This window comes from Anser brachyrhynchus, assembly GCF_964034855.1.
Source record: "Anser brachyrhynchus genome assembly, chromosome: 1".
Lineage (NCBI taxonomy): Eukaryota > Metazoa > Chordata > Aves > Anseriformes > Anatidae > Anser > Anser brachyrhynchus.
Window position 1 is genome coordinate 10854523 of NC_137694.1, and position 14585 is coordinate 10869107.

The window sequence follows — 14585 nt, forward strand, 5'->3', positions numbered from 1 at the left end:
GCTTTCCAGTTTTCCAGCTGCTAGCATAGAATTTGTTCAGAGCTTCAGGTTGGAGACATGGGATGGTATACCTGCCAAGTACAGTCCTTGCAGCGCACGCATAAAAATAAAAATCATGTGAAAGGTTGTTCTAACGTAAAACAATCTCCTGAAAGAAAAGCAGATGGTAGAGATGACTGTATTTCTTTAGCACAAGTAATGCGTTCATTGCCACATTAATAAAATGGGAATTCCATCTACGCTTGGGCTGAAAAAGGAAGTTACATTGGGGTGGAAGTAATATTCATGTCATCACAGAGCTATGTAAACACAGCCTAATATTCTAATTGGCTTCAGTCCATGACAGTTTGATTAACTGTTGCTACTGTCTGAATTTATGGAGAGGACTTGCTACAGAAAATGAAGCACGTTTGATGGGAAATGGTCACATTACTTGCATTTCCCTGTGGGGTTCCAACCTTCCAGAGAGCAGTCTGAGCAGCTGGGTGGGCTTATATTGACTAAGTGAACTATTTTATTTTTCATTTCAACTATGCAGTACTAAGCTAACCTCTCTTTTCTATAACTAAGATACATTGTGAAATGCAGGTGTAGCATAACATCACATAGATAGGCAGAATGACCTTTAGGTGCTATTCAGATGGTTATTATTAGGCTCTGCTTCCTTCGGGCTGGTACAGCTTTGCTTGTACACATGGTCTTTTAGAGTTTTTCTATGTTTCTATTTCCTTTTCACCTGGGACCCCACAGAGGAAAGGGGAGGTGAGTCTGATAACATCTGAATGAAGACAGAAATAGATTGCAGAGCTGTAGAACTAAACTCCCTGTCTTCTTTCCTTTCCTTCCATCGGGTTTTTATATTCACAGCAAAGCAATGCATGAATAGGATTGATTCAAGTATAAGTTAGAGCTACTAAGACAGGCAAAAGTTTCAGCAGTTGAACTTTCAATGTTTTTTAAAAAACTCTAGCTTAGCTTTAATATGTGTACTACCAACAATGCAATTGATTAAAGGGAAAAAAGTGACATACAGAATGGTAATATAAACAGGTTAAACAGAAGACTGTTTTGCAGAGTTCACTGTACTAGAGCTTTTCTAGTGTGCTGCAATGATTTCTGTGCCTTGTTAGCCTGTAGCTAATGTGAGGTATAGCATATATGCTTAAATATCAGCAGTTATGAGTTTCACATAAACTAATGCATTACTTCATATTTACAGTTAGCTAATTAATAGCATATCCCATTTCTACACTGCTGTTCTGCTGTTGTAGTTTGTAGTAGTTAGTCATCTTCACTGAATTGCTTATAAGATCCAGCTAAGTTTTCTATCATTTACTATCAAAATCTACAGTGGAATGATTTTGTCTATGATATTTAGGGTTGTATACTTATCATAAAGCAGGTAGTTCTTATAGGTCTTGGATTATCATTAAACTTGTCCCACAAAAGTAAAATCAAAATGTTAATCCTGGTAATATATGATGCAAAAAAAAAAAAAAAAAAAGTCATGTTCCTTAACAAGCAAAACAGATGAAGGACCAAATCCTTGTGAAATGGTCAAACAGCCTAGATACAGAAAAGGTCCTGATGTCTGTTTTGATGAAGCTAAACAGGTAAAATTGAACTTGTAACACTTTAGAACTATCTTTAAGAACAATTGTAGAGTTGTTTTAGAAGAGTAGGGAAAGCTATGTTTAAATGTACCTTGTTGCCTGATAACCTCTCTATCACTAAACATACTGTTCACTCTAGACCATAGTCACTCTACTTCAAGTATCCCATGATTTACATAAAATTTACAGCTGCTTTCTTATCTGCCTTACCTGTAACCATTGTACTTTCACACAGGATTCTGACTAAAAAAAACCACATCATCTAACATAAAAATGATCTGCCTGCGGTGTTGTGAAACTCAGTTCTTCTGTGGATTTGGCAAACAGATGATAATCCTGGTTTAGAACTAGCATTTATTTATTAGTATTTCCAAATATTATTTAAGGTGTTGTTAAATGGTTAAAGCCATCTGTTCTAGGATGTTGTTCCTCTTAGAAATTCTGCAAATGTGTGTTGACCTTAGGTCAGATTCCTAATAAGTACAAAACTGTGTTTCTTTTCTGAAATCAGCAAAGCTATGCTGCTTTAGTCCTCCCTGTATTGTATACATTATTATAGTTTTAAAAGAAAAAATAACTGTGCCACATACATAATTTATTTAGAAAACAATCAACATACTTTATGAAAGAGAATGTATTTAATTCAGAATGTTTAGAAAATCATCTTAGCGACCAACAAACTTTAAACAAAGTTGAAAAACCATCATGAAGCTGGCTAAATTTTGGCCATTGTAAGTATTCCAAATCCTCCTGATACTATTGTGTGTGAAAGTACAAGTCTTGCTCACTAGCTTGGTGTGCTAATCAGTGTGTAAGTCATGTGTTTTGTAACAGTGGATTATTTTGGTTAAGTTTATTTGCAAAATTCGCTGTGAATCTCTTGCTCTTGGGTGGATGCTTTCACATTAACTCTGCTAACTGCCAGCAAACTGCATGATATCTCATCTTGTATGTCTTTTTTTTCTGTGTTTTCTTTCCTTTCCTCTACTTGCTACTTTGCCCGTTATTAATAGGATCAGCCTATATGCACAACGAGTCGTGCCTCTGCCATGATGTCCGCTCCTATCTTCATTTTTCTGCAAGTTTTCATGTGGTGTGGATGGTCAGTTACTTTCTCTAATTTTTTGTTTTGTTCTTGGCTTATAAAAATTAGCAGACTTTTCTAGTGCAGACTCTCAGTTTCATAACAAAAGTCCTGACATTTTTGACTGTGTTGTGTTTGATGGTGTGAGAATTTCTAGTACTGTGCTAGTGATATGTATGCGTGAGAAGTGCTGATCTAATGAGAATAAAATTCATGTTGAACTTGTACACTGGCAGGGTTTCTGATCAATATTATTGCCCAGAAAACCACTAGATGGAGATACTAACATATCTATCAAAGTAAAGCCAGCTGACAGCAGAAATGAGACCTTAGAGGCCAGTTTTCAGAGTTAGTGTGGTAAAATGTTAAAAACTGTAACGAACTAAAAAAACTTATTCTTTTATTAATGTATATTATTTTTATACGTGGGGGAAGGTTCAATTAATATCACTTGAACATCAGTGAAGAAAGCTTAAAGTTCTTTTTAACAGCTGTAGTTGAGTAATTTTGAAGTTTCGTATTCTGTATTTAAATAATCTCATTTCTAGCAAACCTAGGAACTTGCACAGAGATGGCTGAAGGTTGTAAGGAAGGGTGAAAGTCCCTTCCCCCAAGCCAGTGATATTTCACAGTCACATCTAGATAACATCTTATGTGCTTACTTTTGCAATGTGCTCTGCAAGTAACCTTATTTTAATTAAAAAGCTACTCTCTAAAGTACATAAGGCAGAGACTCACCTTGAGCTGAATTCTTTATGACCATAACAATCTTTCTGCTCAAGAAGGCAAACAAAAATACTTACAGTTGGAGATCCATGAAACATAATTTTAGCTGATAAACTTTTGGCAGCAGAAAGATATAAAAGTAATTTTGTTCATCCATTCTGTTTTTAATAAACTGGTGATTTTGGTAACAGGTTCAAACTGGACATTAATCCGCATAGTTTTATTAAAGTCACTGAAGCCAACACAGATATAAAATAGCTGATCAGGTTCAGCTTTTTTTTTTTTTTTTCCATCAACCATAACAGAATAGTCTTTATCACCCCTTGAATACCCTGCTCTTACTGGTTTTGTTTGCCATGTCTTAGAATAAAGAGAAAAACTACAAGATTTTAACCCCTTCTGGGAATACCTTACTGCTGTCAGCTCCCAGGGATGTCAGTGGGAGTTTTGAGGGTGAATAGCACACCAGACAACTGTAAACATATTGATAGGACTGACTGTATGCTTGGTCTGTGGGTGGGTGGCTGTATAGCTTTGACAGTGTCGTGTGGTAGTCCAGACAAAGGAAGATAACAGAAAATTTGTGAAAGACCATCCAGTGATACCTGAAATAACTCGTAAGTACAAGCAGAGGTGTTTTCCATGCAAGATGGGGAGCTTATAATAAATATATGCTTATAATAGGTATAACTTTGAAGTAGTCATTTGATATCAAAGGTCAGCTCAGAAGCTCTTTGGCAAGTACCTTTGTTTTATCCTGTTCACGGTATAACATGATGGGTCCTGATAAAAGTTTCAAGATAAAGTTTTGGTATATGAAATAGTTATAGTGTACCTCTAAAGCAGCAACAAGTATGTATATAGACTTAGGTGTGTATGTATATGTATTTTAATGTTTGTCTTTAAAATTTTGGACTGGCACTGCCTTCCAGGAAATATTGATGTAAAGCAATGAATGTGTGGTTTTGATACTTAGCAATGAAAGTATGGTTTTGTTAAAGCGTTCATTTCCATTTTGCAAGTACTGAATCATTTTCACAGTGTATAATGTTGTAAAATAACCCTCTCAGGAGTTATCATAGTAAGACATGACATGAAGGAGATGACATTTGGATTTGATGTTTCTTCACCTCGAGCATGGAAGGAAATTTGACATGTGATTTATTAATGCAAGAAATTTCTGATACAGTTTTTATGAAAAGAAGCTGGCTAAAGAGAATTCTTTCCAATGAAAGAAATTCTCAAAGAGAAATAATATACAGAATATTATTTAGAAGATAAAAAAACACAGGGCATCCCCAACTAATCTGTTCCATATTTAGCACTCCTGAGTGTACGTAGTAGTGACTAATGGGTTGGAAAATATCAGTGAAACTACTTAGAAGGTAGTTCAGTGTCTAATTGAACTGGCAGAGGTAAAGAGTGAAAATTTTGATGTGCAATTTGTTATAAAAAAATATAAGAAAGCTTAGAAGTAATATTTACAGGAAACACTTGAGAAATTCTCTTAAAACTGAGGAATGTGTTCTCAAATACAACATTTTGAGGACCACTCAGAACTGAGGTTTTGCTGAATCTGGTTCTGTTCTCATCCAAATTAATGGTGGGATTCCACTTACTTCAGTAAAACTGCCGATTCTTTGAATTTGTGTAAATATGATATAATGGGACTTTCTCAACATTTTTTTTTCTATTTTTATTACTATTTCTTTTAATTTTTAAGCAGATGAGAATTACAGTGTACAATGCTGGGGAGGAAAAAGTATTTTAGACAGGATTCACTGTAATTTCCTAGCCACTATTATTTTTGTCTTGTATTGGGACACAAAATAATAATAACTCATGCCAGAGAGAACATTTAGAAATTGTTCTTAGCAGAACTGCTGGTTTACCACTGTCAATTGGTCTACAAAACTCAGAAATTCAATTTTACTTCGATCAATATGATGCTGAGATCTTACCTGCCTTGAAATATGTGTATAAATCTTGTGTACTTTTGTCTAGTACAGTTTAACTCTGCCATTCATAATGAGAAAGTGTCTCTCCTCTGTGAGGCTTCCAAGACATTCTTCATTATGTGAAGTTATGTATCCTTTAAAAACTGTTCTGTGTAGACTTAGAGTGAGAGCAAGAGATATTAGAATACTTCTTTTCAACCCATTAGGAATACTACATAGTATAACAGTTGAATTTTAAAATTTAAATTGTGAGGCTTAAATAAAACATCTCAAAAAGCAAATAGAAATGGGCAACAAAGTGGAGGATGTTGTTGTTTGTTTATTTTGTTTGCTTGTTTGTTTTCCAAGTATGTATAGTGGTGGGATTAATTCATCAATATAAATTACCCAGTATTTGGTCTAATACAGGAGTGACATGAAAGCTGAATACTGTATAATGCTATAGGTGGAACCATCATCCCTCTTTATCCATCTGGATGCCATTTTCACTCTGATGATATTTTTCCCTTCCTATCATGCACAGATTTGCTTTAAAGCCTTTAGTTTGCTTCTTATATGTTCTCTAAATATCTCTCTTCTGTTGGAAAATTGTAAGCTTCATGTTTACCTTTAGACTATTTCTCCAAAGATGATTCTTCTAAGTAATTTCTGTGGTGAGTCTTAAGTACAAAGAGGTAACACTGAGTACTGTTCACTGAATACGTGTGAAGAAACCTTTACTGATATTACTGTTTCTGATAGTAGTCCCTGTGAAGAATAAAAAACACAGTTATTTTTAGGCATTTTTAATAGAAATAAAGCTATGGACAGAGTGGACACAATGCAGATGCAAAAAGTGGTAGAGCCAAACTAAATAAACCAGAAAGTTCAGTGTATCTTCAAATCTTAGTGTCCTACTCCAAATCTTTTGCACTTACATAGTGAAGTTCACTTAAGACTTGTTTGTTGACTGGAAACAGGAGTTTTTAACTTGCAAAGTGCAATCAACTAGCAAAAGATTAAGACAATATTACAGAACTATATTATAAAGCTAACAGATGGCAGAGATGTCTGGAAATGCAGCTAACGTGGGCTACTTACTTTAGGACAGAATTAAATTATTTATTTATTTTTTCCTGAGGAATATCAGTGCTGTTTTTTTTTGTTTTGTTCTTTTTTTTTTTAACATCTAAATTTCTTCATCCAAGTGAATGTTATAATTACTGTGATTTACTGAGTTTAATTTATCTACTTGATCTGATTTCCAGTATGTTTATTCCAAACTGATCTGGTTCCTCTGGCCTCTCTGCTTTAACAAATATGTTGCTTGTGCTGAGAATTTCACGAAAGTGTTTACCCCTAAAAACTGACACACATTGAAAACTCATTGAAATCCTTTGGTATGCCCTGTAATCCCCAAATTACCTCTTTACACCTCTGTTACCAAGCAGTTGCACTAATCCTGTATTTGGCAGTGTGCTTTTGTTTTATTCAAAACTTTCTACCATCATTTTTAGTATATGTTGTGGGGAGGTCATTAAAATTCTTTATCAGCTTTCCTAATTTCCTGTTTATATCTAATTTGCCATTTTTATGTGCTTTCTTGTTCTTGCCCATTTGGGTAAGTTTTATCTTCATTCCTTAGCTGCTGACCTTTTCCCTATGACAGCCTGCTTAATCTCCCCACTGATTCATGCAGGAGTTAGGAATTGTTTGTTTGTTTGTTTTTGTAGTTGATGTTGTTCCTTTTGTTGATGTTGTTTGTTTGTTTTAATTGTGACATTTGTTTTACCTCATCATTATCCAATGCAATATTTCTAAACAGTCTTTTGTGTTGAAGGTCTTGCTTTTTGGGCTGCTTCTTCTAGGCTTTTTCCTGTTTGTTTGTTTTTTTTTTTCTTCCTGTCTTTCCTTTATAACTATTGTTTATAATTTTCACATAGCTCCCTTTCCTGACTGTTTTGTGTTGAATTGGTTTGGCCTGATCTTTCATATGGCAACGCTAAGTCCAACTGCATTGTGGTCTACAGAGCTACTAGACCTATAGTACGGAGGTATAGAGCAGCTTGCTACTAGTAATTTTGAAGTGGGCCCTATGCACCACTGATGATTCAAAGACTGTTCCAAGAGGCTATCATTTATTTATCCAAAAATGTGGTCTCTACATCTCTTTGTTAAGGCATTGATGCAGTCTATATAAGGCCTCTCTAATCTCATGTATTGTTCCATGATTGATACTGTCACTTTGATCAGGTGGTCAGCAATGCATTCCTAGTATTAATTTCTTATTATTAGACTCTGAAATGTCATATCCACAGGGATTCCATCACGCTTTCCTTTCCCTGTAGTATGCTTATCACACTTTCTATGATCATCTGCATATCACCATCCTGCTCAATGTCCTACACCACCATTCTTACCAAGCTGGTAGTCCGACAACGATCTGTCCTACTGATTATTCTCCTTCTACCACATCTCTGTGATATGTGTTATTTTGGGGTGCTTGATTGATGACTTGTCTTCATTATTCCATCTTAATTTTTTGCTCCTAGAATTGGTGTAGAAGAACTTGAAAGATTTGCTTAAGGATGTGCTGGTAAACTGAAGGCATTTTAATGAGCCACCCTTTTTCATTCCGTTTGTACTGCTTATTTTTCCCCTGGGCTTTTCTGAGGCACATTAAATATTAGTTATGCCTGCCTCAGAGGCATGTCAGTTTGAACCAGGAGCTGTTCCATGCTCATTGGCTTTTCTCTGCTTTCTGCTTCAAGTGTTCCTCTGAAACCTTTGGCATTTCTGTATGAGCAGCAGGGCTGTGTTAGAATTAAGGTGTACTCTGTCCTTCCTGTACTTTTCTCCTGCTCAAGAAGCTTCCCCAGTTCCTGAGGGCACCAAAGTCCCTTCCCACCTACACTGTTGTCTTGTCCTTGGAGACTTTGGATGTCTTGGTGTGAATAAAGGGAAAGCATCTTTTTATAATATGGGTATAGGATACAGTGAAAACAAGCAGCAGAAGAAATATTTCCAACCTTTATAACTACCCATGAATCTTGGATTTGGTGGACAAAGCCATGCAGGGAATGGCTGAAACATTTCCCTGGAATTGTAGACAGCTAAACATAGATTGTGTTTATGTAGCTCTTGAGAAACAAGGTGTAAAGATGTTACAGACAACAGAATATGTATCATATACAGCATTTGTATTTTTTTTTTTTAATCATATCTTCATCTCCAGAGGATATTCTTTTTAATGTGTGATCGTGTTGATGTAATGGGAATGAACAGTCTGGTATTTGATTTCTTACCTTGAAAAGTTATCTTTTTTTCCATCTTTCCTTGCAATAAAATGATACTCCAAATCTCCAAACTGATGTAAATTTAAGTAACATAGATGTGGATTACCAGGGCCCCCAGGTATATTCCATAACATTTCTTGTTTCATTGTGTAAACATCCCATCTAGTTCATAAATGACTGCAGTAAGCCTTGTAAGTATTTAATTTTCCCACGCCTATAGTTAATGTAGTAATGCCATTCCTTGTATCAAAAATAAGAGAAGCTTCCTAGAACTTCCTAGAATTCTTTTATTGTGCTTGGTTGTTGTTGATGGTGTTTTTTTTTTTTTCTTGTTTGTTTTTTTTTTTTTTTGACAAAATAATGTACTTAAGATGAAAAATGATACTTCAAGGTTAGTTCAAAATGCCAAAGCCTAAAATGTAGATAACTTCTCAGGAAATTTAGATGTGATTAATGTTAAATTATTTTTTCTTTTCTTGCCAACAGGAAGATTCAGCCGACTGCGGTGGTGTCTCTGGTCTGAGTCCATCACTGTGGTCTATGGTAGGAATTCAGTTGGTCCTGCTTTGGCTGTTATCTGGCAGCAGACACTGTCAGTTATGACCTTGCTAAACCAAAACCTGCATAACTTAATCAAGACCCGGCCAAAACGATAGCCTCAATTTCATTTTAAAAAGGGTCAGCTATTCAGACAGCAGCAGAACAGCAATGCTCATGTCTGGTTATCACGCGTTGTGAGACTCATAAAGGCACCCGCAGTGGCTGCATGTTGGAGTGTCAGATCCTTAAACGTGTGTGAATGCTGCATCATCTATGCCATCTGAACAGAATTCTGTATGTGCTTCATTGGGGAATCTAAGGTTGTTTTTTTCGTTTGTTTGTTGTTGTAATCTTGATGACTTAATGTAAAAGGGCTCCCCTGAAAATAGCATATGTACATGATTTTCTTTTAAGCTTTGAATTTCTTGAAGATTTATATTCTTTTACATGAACATTTATTTATATAAAATACAAGAAAAAAAGAAAATGTGCTCCCCAGTATATATTACTAGCACTGCAATGGCTGCTTTGAACATCAGTTTTGTCCAGACTACTTGAGTGAAATGAAGATATTAGCTAGTCTTCATCAGAAGCTCAGCATGATTGAAAGGATTTATGATGAGTGGTTTATTCTTCCAAAGTTAATCAGAATGGGTAGCTGGAAATATTTTGGTAAGTTGGTAACTTGTTAATTTAAAGAAAAGGGAGAAAGGAGGAAACTAAAAATATAAAGGTGCTTGAGAGTTTAACTAAAAAACAATTCTCATATTAAAGTTGGTGTCATTTTCTATCCGAAAAATGTTAATTTCAATGTAATATTCACCTCCTTTTCACAATGCAGATATATATATATATAAAGCTGGTCAAGTCCTTCAAAGGCTCAAAGAAAAATGCTTGTGAATAAGAAATGTATTTGTGACATTTGAACGTTGGTTTCCAAGGGTATTTTGCATGATGATGATGCTATGTTACTGTTTTTCAGTTAGTTTTCTTTGATGGTAGAGTATAGTCCATTGAAAAGGTAATTGAGTGGTTCTTTTATTGTGTGAAAAACTGAACATTGCAATGTGTTGCAATCAAGTCATATTAAATTATATTATGAAACAGAGCTCTCTGAATATACTGTGCAATGAAAAAACTGAGAAAATAGGGTAAATTTAGCTATCATAACAAAAAGGTTGAGTTGGATTTTTTACAGAATAGGAATCTCACATGAAAACCTGTGTACAGATATTTTAAGTATATAAAAATCAGATTTGACATATTTATTTTTGAAAGTATACGTTCACTAAGGTTCATATCAGGTTCCCCCTTTGTTTGCTTTATATAAAATTCATCCATAATATTAAAACTGACGCTATTGCTGTTTATTATTGAAAATAGCAAATTTAACAGCAAAATTACCTGGTTGCTGAGATTGGGAAAAATCTAAACAAATGGGGAGCCTTGAATCTGTATGTATGCACATTGATACTTGATTGTGAATAATAATTTTAGAAGTTGTTTTTATACAACCTCATTGGTGATACAGATTGGTGCAGTAAATTACAATATTACAGTGTAGCATAGTGTTGATGCAAAATATGATTTGCGCTTTTTTCTAGTTTTCAGATCTAAACAGTATTGCAAGACAGCTAAACCAATGAATGTGCAACTCTGCTGATATTGTATAATTCTGCTAACAACTGCAATATGCAAATATTACCATGGCACAATACACTAGCTCTTTAAAAAATAAGAAAATGCAAAGCATTGGTATGTGTATGCTGGCAATTGATTGATATAATTTTGATCATGTCAAAAGCTTAAAGAAATAATTGGGCATGCATTAATATCCTATGAAACCTGAAGATGCTACTCAAAGCCATGGCATGGCTCAAAAGATCAGACGTCTACTATAGTTGTACCCATAGCTGGTTTGTTGTTTTTCTTACGTACCTTGGCTCCAGCTATGTATTTTCTTATATTTGGGAATACAATGAGTGAAAAGAGTAAAAGCTGACCTTCTTTTCAGTGATCAAATTTAGCATTTTAAAAAACATCCTTAGCAAAGTCGTGGGGTTAAAATTGCAATTAACTGTGTTGGATGACTTCAGGTCCTCCTCAGGGAAGGTAAAGTAATTTTGATACCGTGGGTGAAGACAATCTTGGAGCTCTTCCTTCCAATTATATTACTGCGCTTCTCTTCACCCTGTCACCAGCTATCACCTCATAAAAAATTGGTTTGAGACTTTCTAACGCTGAGACTGCATCCTGTATTTTTCCTGAACATGGTAAATTGAAATCTTATGGAGGAACAAGTTTTGTAGGATTAGGCCAATACTTAGTACGCTTATAGCTTTTACTTTAAGATTACTTCAAATTCACATTACTTCACATTTTGCTCTTTTAATTTTTTGAAAGACTGTCAGTATATTAAGCACTATATATTTTTCACTTATCTACCCAAAAGCTACTCAAAAGAAACCCTTCATGGAAAAGTTACGTTATGTGTATGTTAGAATAGTTTGCTTACACTGGTGAGCCATACTCTAAGTTACCAAATAAACATTTGATTAGAGTCTGTAGGCAGAAAGAAAGATGGCACTAAGCCATGCTGCCACAGAAAACAGCTGGGGCTTTTGCTCTCATGCTACTTCCCTTAGAGGGCTCAAATTAAAAAAGGAGGGAGAAGCCCATGCAATGCAGACACCTTAGACTTCTTGGGCTATCCAAAGAGGAAAATATTTTCTGTTCCTCTCCTCTGTCCCTCTGTAGGACTTGAAGAAACAAATCTCAATATAAACACCTAGCCTTCCAGCCATTAAACTCAGGATCTGGCTTTACCTTTAAACAGGTAAAAATGAAATATTGGCTTCTGTTTGTATAAGAAATATATATATATATATATTTTGAAGTGATATTACTGAATATATTTAAGTGATATCCAAGTGATAATAAAGATTTGTTAAAATACACTGCCTATATATCTACAAAATACAAAACACCAGAAAGCAAATGCAATGTGAACACTGTCTATCTCAAAATGTGAAGACCAGTGAGTTACGAATAACTTCCATGGATAACTACGTATTCTTATGCAGAAGAGTATCCTTACTCTCACATAATGTATAATAGTCATCTTCTGTATAAGAAAAGAAACTTGATCCTAGGCTTTAAATTGAGGCATTTTCAAGTTACAATATGCTGTAAAAAGATTTATTTATTTATTTATTAAGTCAGATAATAAGCTATGTTGATATTTGCTCAGATCCTTTAAATAGCACTAAGGGACAGAGATAAACTGCTGGAACTGTTTTAGTTTACACAGAAGTCATGCAGCCTAATGTACGTCTGACAAATACCCATCATTAAAGTTCTTATAGCATGGCACTCTACAAAATGTGATCTGAGGACTTAACATGAAAGGTTTCTTTTTAAGTTTTCATTTAAACAACCAGCATTACTGCCAAAACACTGACTGTGGTCCATATTTGTAACAGGTTTTTAACATGACATAGCAGGTTTGATTGACAAGATTTTTAGGTCCTGTACCTTTAAAATTTTAGTATGATCTTTTTCATGTTTCTAATGCTTGAGGCTTTACTGCTTAACTTGACAAAAACAAAACAAAAAAATAAACAAAAAACACACAGTGTTGCTGCCATTTGTAAGTTTTCCTGTAATATTCCTTTTACTAACTTAAAAACTGGCCTTACTGGGTTCAAATAGGCAGTATCCCTTTTAAGTGACCTTTGCAACCCAAGTGTTACTTGCTGTTGAGAGTTTTTTGGTATCACTGAAGAGACATTAAGAACTTTTTTTTTTCTCATTAACATGTAAACTCAGAAAGCGTGCTTAGTATCTCTTAATTTCAGAACACAACCTCAATCCCACTGGTCCTAAAAATTCAGATGCTAGCACACTGGTTATTAAGAAGTATATTAATGCCTACAAGGCACTTCGATGTTCTGATATTTTTAGAATGCCAACTGAAGGTGAAATCTTAATAACTCTTTCCTTAGCTGAAATTTTACCCTAGCTTCACCGGATATCCAAGCCTCTAAAAAAGGCCAGATTTCTTTTTTTTTTTTTTTTTTTCTTCCATACCACAATGTTAATATTGTTAATACTCATTGTACACTACTGTAAAAAGATTAAAACAAAGTGTCTGAAAACAATTCAAGCATTTTGAAAAGTTAGCCTCACCCTCTTCCCAGCTGCTTGCATCTGTACCATTTATGGTTTAAAAGAAAAATGTCATCTTGAAGAAATAATTTCACTGAGGCTAAAGGGGTACTGTCTTGTTCAGATGCCATGAAAATGCGATTGTGATCTGACAAAGCTGTCTTCTTTTCTTGTGTTGTATGGAATATCTGGATCATGCTTTCTGGGATACTTTTATTGAAGTGCTCAGTGTGCGTTTCTGCAAAAAAGGCTTGATTGCTTTTTACAAGGCAAGCAGGTCTTTCTCCCTTTTATTGTGTTCTCTTGACACTTTTGTGGAACTTGACAAGCCTGAAAAAATAAATTTTTGTAAAAATTTGTATAATAATGTTATAAAAAGTTTATAATCCTAGAACTGTTGTGTTAATCCTTGTGCAAAAACAGTATATTCAGAATAAAAGTTTATCATTTAAAATCAACAACTACCTGGATTTTTCACTCTGTGTGATAAAAACTGGAAATAATTGCTGCATAAATAGCTGAATAATATGTCTGAATTTGCTACATAATTGCACACAAAAATCTGAAAGAGAGAGATTTTCCAAAGAATAGAGAATGACTTAACCAGTTCATACTAGGGATTAAAGGAAAATGTGCAGCAAACCCCCATTTGCGGCTGTGAAAATTTCAGAAAGTTTAAAAAAATGTAACCAATGAAAACTGAGAGTCTGTAAAGCAGTCAGTAAAATAATAGTCTGTAAAGCATCCGAAGTAGCCCCGTTGTTCTGAAACAATTGCTTTTGGAAGGACTGTCATTTACTAACTTGTAAACATTGATGAAGTCCAAGAGTTCATTCACATGAAGAAGCAGACCAAAATCAGATGTCTCAGATGGTGGCTGCCCAAGTCGCTGCCCCACCTCTGACAAAGATCACTGCTTGATTTATGAGCCAGCTTCTGTACTGCTGCAGTTCTCAGCTAAGCATTAGATTCAAAGTGGATCTATGTACCTTTATAAACAGTCTTGAGATGTTTAGGAGTTACTTCACTGGGTTTTTAGATTTAGTGTGGTGGCAATGGTAATCTCCATCTGAAGGGCAGGGCAGATGGCTGCAAGTGGTAACTGCTTCAGAAGCCTGATTTTAATCCTTTGCTGCGTATGTGTCAAAGCCCAAAGAGAATGGCAGTCATAAATTACACTGAATTTACGGAATCCCTGGGGAGTCAGATAAGAGAGCAAGAA

The 14585-nt window shown here is 35.0% G+C and overlaps 1 protein-coding gene across 8 annotated transcripts in view; it reads left to right on the forward strand.

The window, feature by feature from the left end:
* Positions 1-13821, forward strand: part of CACNA2D1 (calcium voltage-gated channel auxiliary subunit alpha2delta 1) — a 407082-nt gene extending 393261 nt beyond the window's left edge. For 6 of the 8 annotated variants that reach the window (XM_080597552.1, XM_080597558.1, XM_080597557.1 and 3 more), the window contains 2 exons: positions 1531-1613; positions 9143-13821. In XM_080597552.1, coding sequence (XP_080453678.1) covers positions 1531-1613; positions 9143-9259 — 200 coding nt within the window. In that variant the 3' untranslated portion in view covers positions 9260-13821. The other 2 variants (XM_080597555.1, XM_080597556.1) reach the window with 1 other exon arrangement.
* Positions 13822-14585: the final 764 nt, after the last annotated feature.